This window comes from Nannospalax galili, unplaced genomic scaffold (genome assembly GCF_000622305.1).
Source record: "Nannospalax galili isolate Female #2095 unplaced genomic scaffold, S.galili_v1.0 scaffold359, whole genome shotgun sequence".
Classification (NCBI taxonomy): domain Eukaryota; kingdom Metazoa; phylum Chordata; class Mammalia; order Rodentia; family Spalacidae; genus Nannospalax; species Nannospalax galili.
In genome coordinates this window covers 2029101-2034349 of record NW_008347042.1, presented here as the reverse complement: position 1 = coordinate 2034349, position 5249 = coordinate 2029101, and the positions used below count along the sequence as shown (strand labels likewise).

General features: G+C 45.6%; 1 protein-coding gene across 1 annotated transcript in view; it reads left to right on the top strand.

The window, feature by feature from the left end:
• The first annotated feature begins 700 nt into the window (after nt 1-700).
• Mgat4d (MGAT4 family member D) overlaps nt 701-5249 on the top strand; it is a 92870-nt gene continuing 88321 nt past the window's right edge. Inside the window, 1 exon segment of the mRNA XM_008843451.1 lies at nt 701-794. Coding sequence (XP_008841673.1) covers nt 701-794 — 94 coding nt within the window.

Sequence of the window (5249 nt, the reverse complement as noted above, 5' to 3'; positions counted from 1 at the left end):
GCTGAGTAGCTTTCTCTTGGCCCTCTCTAGTCCTCCCTCCGTCTCTAATAGCCCCGGAAGCAAGGCTGTGCTAGGAAAGGAGGTATAGCCGAGTCCTTGCCTTCTGGGTGCTTGCAGCTCGGGCCCAGGGCAAACATCAGAGAGTCAGAAGGGGAAGGATTTCGTTCATCTAGGATCTGGCTATAACTCCTGGCTATTCAGGCATGTGAAGTACCCAAAAAGGTGCCTGTTCGAATCCCGCCCTCCTCCCAATAAGGGGCCAGAAACCAGGTGTGTGCTTGCAGAAAAGGAGACTGCTTTTTATCCAAACACTGCCGAAGAGCCAGAGAGATCCGAGTGGAGAGCCCAAACAGAAAACAAGGGTGAAGGATCCTACTGTTTCACACCTTTGAGTCAAAATCTGATAAATTACTTCACCACGTGGCAGAAAGCAGGGAGCTTTCCCACACTATCGTATTTAACCACCTGCAGCCCTGGCCAGAGGGTCATAAAATGCGTCCAAAAAGAGGATGCATCGTGAAGGTACAAAAATCCTGCGTGAAGGGCGTGGGTTCTGTTGACTCCAGCGACCGACCTTTCAGGGAGCGGGTGCAGGCAGGCGGGTTCCTGTGCTCTGAACCGTGCGATCAGCTTTGGAGCTGGCTTTCCGCACCCTGCATCTGCTGCGTCGCCCTTCGCCTCCACCCGCCGGTCCAGCGAGATGAAGACCAAGAACGCGGACTTGCTCACGGCCCTGGTGGCTATCCTACTCTTCGGCTTCTCCTGCTTCTGCATCTCCAGGATGAATCAAACCAGTAAGCAGACCGGTGGCTCCCCATCTAGTCTTGCTCGGGATCCCGGGAGGGAAAGGGAGGAGAAAGGAAGGAGACCTGGTGGCGGTCTCCTGCCCCCCACTGGGACGCCTGCGAGCGCCCTCTTTGCAAATGAAGTGCCCCCACTCCCTTGTCCCTCGACGGTTAGCCTGTAACAGCCACACTGGGGCGCGAGCTAATGGATCTGACTGTGACTCGGTCCTTCCAAAGTTGCTGACTCCTCTCCTGCCTTCCCTCTTCCTGATCACTAACAGACAGGAGTCGATGTGACATTTCAACAGCTCCTCTTCCACGCCAGCATCTTTCTTCTTCGCTGGTGAATATCACAGGTCAGGTCACTGTTCCAGGCTCCTAAACAAAAGAGATCGCATGATGGAAAGAGCCGAAACTAATACTTAGGAGCTGGAGTCTAGAGCTTAACTTTCTCGAATGGGCCCTGCAACTTGTCACATATCAAGGTTTTCCTTTTCCATTGCCTGTAGGGAGTTAATTTACGTAACACAAAAAAATAAGTCTTTAGTTAAATTTGAATTTCAGACAAGCACTGACTTTTAAAGTATAAACCGTATAGGACATAATTACTCTGAAAGTTTGTTTCTTGAGTATCAGAAATTCAAAGCTAACTAGGTGTCATGCTTTTCTATCTTGCAAGCCTGGTGGTCAGTACATGATATTTAGAGTTTTGCAGTTAGGATTGCTTAAATTTAAGAAGAAAACAGAATGAGCTATTAATCCAGCCTTCCAAGATTTCTGTTGGATTATCTGAGGTTAAACGTTTTCACTTTTCTTCTTGAGCCTATGAGCAAGGTGCAGAGCGGTGTTAGGGTTCAGGTTTGGTGGTGACTTCATATTTGCCTACTATGTCTTATGTCCACAAAGCAAGTACATGGCCTCACACTCATTTCAAAACTTGGAGCTACATTTCTACTAGTCTTTGGTTATTCTATGACCCACTCCTTGTCTGCATTTTCTATAAAGAACATTATCTAAATGAAGTTTTATTTTAGAACAATGAGCCCATTTATAACAACCTCCTAAAGAGTGGCTTCTTATAGGCAAAAAACAAGATGTAAACTTATTTTCATGTCATTTTGGAAGGTAATTAGACTGCTAGCCTTAGAAAACATGTTAATATCATTAATATTTTTGCAATTAAACTGTACACTTTCATATATACACAAGCATTTTGGTATTTTGTGCTCTTGATTATAAAAAAAAATTTGGTTCCTCAAAACATTTATGTCCCTGTTATTCATACCTTCAAGTTAAGAAAATAAGATTTTTTTTCTCGAGACAGGTCTCAGGTAGTCCACACTGGCCTTCAATTCTATACCCAAGGACAGCCTTGAATATCTGATCCTTCTGCCTCCCATCTTCTGAATGCTGGATTGCAGATGTGTGCCACCATGTCAGGTTAATGCAATGTCAGGAGTCAGGAATTGAACTCAGGGCTTCCTGCATGCTAGGCAGGCACTATAGCAACTAAGCTACATTCCCAGCCAGAGATATGATTCTTGAAAATGAAGCACTGAGCATGGCAGGCAGAACCAATGTTTTGTTGTCTCTGTAGATGTGTCTGAGGAATCTAGCTCTAAAATAATCAGGAACTCAATCCTATAATGTTTTTACATCAATAAAAAGAAAAATCAAACAATGCATCATTTAGTTTTGTATTTCCTGACTTTTTAAAGTACCAAAGGCAATCTCAATGTTTTAAACACTAGCTCAATTACTTATTATCAATGAGAATTTGGAAATATGTACAGTGATATCCACCTTCTAGTGCCTAGTCTTTCCCCCCTTTAAAAATTAATTTTGTGGGCAGATAACCTTTTTGTTTTTCTGTAAGTTTATGTTATTAGTGATTGGTTGATTTCTTTAATAATATTTCAACTCAGTGAAGACAGATTCATTTCTGTTCTTGTCTGGTTGGTCCCTGATGTGTCCTTAGCATCCAGAAAAATGTGTGGCACATCAAATAGGCATCCTCAATATTTTTTGACAAAATGAATGATCAGAAAACTGATTGAATGAATGAATGAATATATTAGGAACCTATTCTGTGGTAGGCAATAGAGGGACAGCAACAGAAATCCCTCCCTACATGCAGTTTCCTTTATTCTTAAGGGAAATAACAGCTATAACCAAATGGTATAGTTTATGTGCAGTTTCAGATGTTGGCAGAGACAGGGAATGAAGGTTCTGTACTCAGCTGCATTATATTAATCGAAGCTACCACAGAGTAGCTGTGTACAGATAGAGTGTACAGATTCAAGGAGGGGAGAAATTGACTGCACTTGGTGATGTCTGGAAGATGACATCCCATTGCAGAAGACCATGTGAAAAGGAAGCATGGCTGTACCATCTTTTTGTCTGCTGTGTGGGTCTTTCCTGTGCCCCCTGCAGAATTGGTGTGAGAAGGGCTTCGCAGGGAGGAGGTCTTCTTGGGGTTTCGGTTTCTTTCGAAGGTACTTCTGTAGACCGACATTCAACACTGGGACTGTTTGCTGGCTGCTTCTGAGGTCCTGCTAGGGTCTCCCAACTGCAATTCCTTCCTGGTGTGGGTGATTAGTCTCTCCTGTCTTGAGCTGTTCCTCTGCCACTGCACCTTGTGGCCACCACCCCTTTGCGGCGACCCTCCTCTATACCCCTGAGCCACAGCCAGCTCTAGAGATCTGTGCCCCTTGAAGCTGCCTTCCTGGAGAGCAGCTTCACAGACAGCCCTCCGTGCGGTGTCTCTCCCTATCTCCTCCCCTCATCTTGTGGCAGGCCACTTCTTGCAGACCCAGTGGCTTGAAATTTTCAGAGGAAAAACACTTCTCAGCCCAAATTTGGGGAGAAAAGACTCAAGCACTGTGCTTTATTTTTGAACTCTCTTTTCCCTAGAGGGAAATCACCCTCATATCTGTACAAATGGAGGAGTATATTAAATCCCACTGTAGGACCTTGAGACCCTCTTCATTCACCCGCTACCCCCCAATCCCTCCAGACCCCCACTAGTTGCTCTTTTAGCTTCTGAAAATGCTTGGCTGCTGCTTTAGACATGCCTAGACATGCCCTGGCATGCTGACCCCTGCCTGCTATTCCCCACCCCCCTTCCAGGAAGCTATAGATTAAGCAAGCCCGGGCATGAAAACTGCCCTATAAGGTAAAAACGGAGAATCCTGGCCCCACAGATAACAGTCAGCACATTCCGCAGCCCTGAGAATAGCACCTATGAATAAGAAACTTACAGGGCTGCATCTTATACACCAGTAAGAAACCTCCAAGGCTGCATCCTACACATCCAATCAGTTTAAAAGTATGTTGGCACGTGCAGGCTTCTTGGACCAATCACAATGTGACACTGTTATTCCCCTCCTCCCTTTGTCTATAACCTGTAAAAAGCCCCTTCTTCCCTCGCCCTGGGCTCTCAGCACAGATCCGTTGCATTGGTGAGGTCTGAGAGCCTGAGCTTAAGCCCCTCCAAGGCTGCATCCTACACATCCAATCAGTTTAAAAGTATGTTGGCACGTGCAGGCTTCTTGGACCAATCACAATGTGACACTGTTATTCCCCTCCTCCCTTTGTCTATAACCTGTAAAAAGCCCCTTCTTCCCTCGCCCTGGGCTCTCAGCACAGATCCGTTGCATTGGTGAGGTCTGAGAGCCTGAGCTTAAGCCCGAATAAACCATAAACCTTTGCTTTTGCATTTTGGTGTGTTGGGTCCTCGGTGGTCTTTCTGGGGTCCAGTGGATGAGGTACAACATTTGGAGGCCCGTCTGGGATCCCCCAGAGACCCCCCCCCAAGAGGAACTGACCCCAAAACTTTTGTGATCAGCAGGCCTGGTAAGTTTTTGTAAAACTGTGTGTGATGGCTAATCCTGGGTGTCAACTTGATTGGATCTGGGATTAACTGAAATGAAAGAGATCTTCTTGACTGGATCATCTAAAGCCTGAAGACACATCGTAAATGTGGGCATTACCTTCTGATGGCAGCTGGTATAAAAGACAAAGGCAGAGCAGAATGCCAGGCTTTTTGCTGCTTGCCTTGTCTCTTGCTGGTGAGTTCATCTTGCTGCTGTAGACTGAAGACTAGCGCTGATCTTTTGGAATTTGTCAGACCTTCAGCGCCAAATTGGGACTACTGAGACATCCAGCCTTGTGGACTGAGCGACTATGGATTCTCAGCCTCTCCAGTGTGGTGCAGCCATTATTGGACTACTCACACTCTATCCTGTGAGCTAAGCTGATAAATCACTGTACATATTCATTCTACCGGGTCTGTTTCTTTGGAGAACCCTGAATAATACAGATTGTGGTACCAGGAGTGGTTCTAGAGAAACAGAATTGAAAGGATGAATTTCTTTAATGGGCTTGTTGGTATTTGGAGCAGGTTCTCCAAATCAGAGACTTCAGATAGCATGGAGAGTACTGAAAATCCGTGGTGTAGACTAT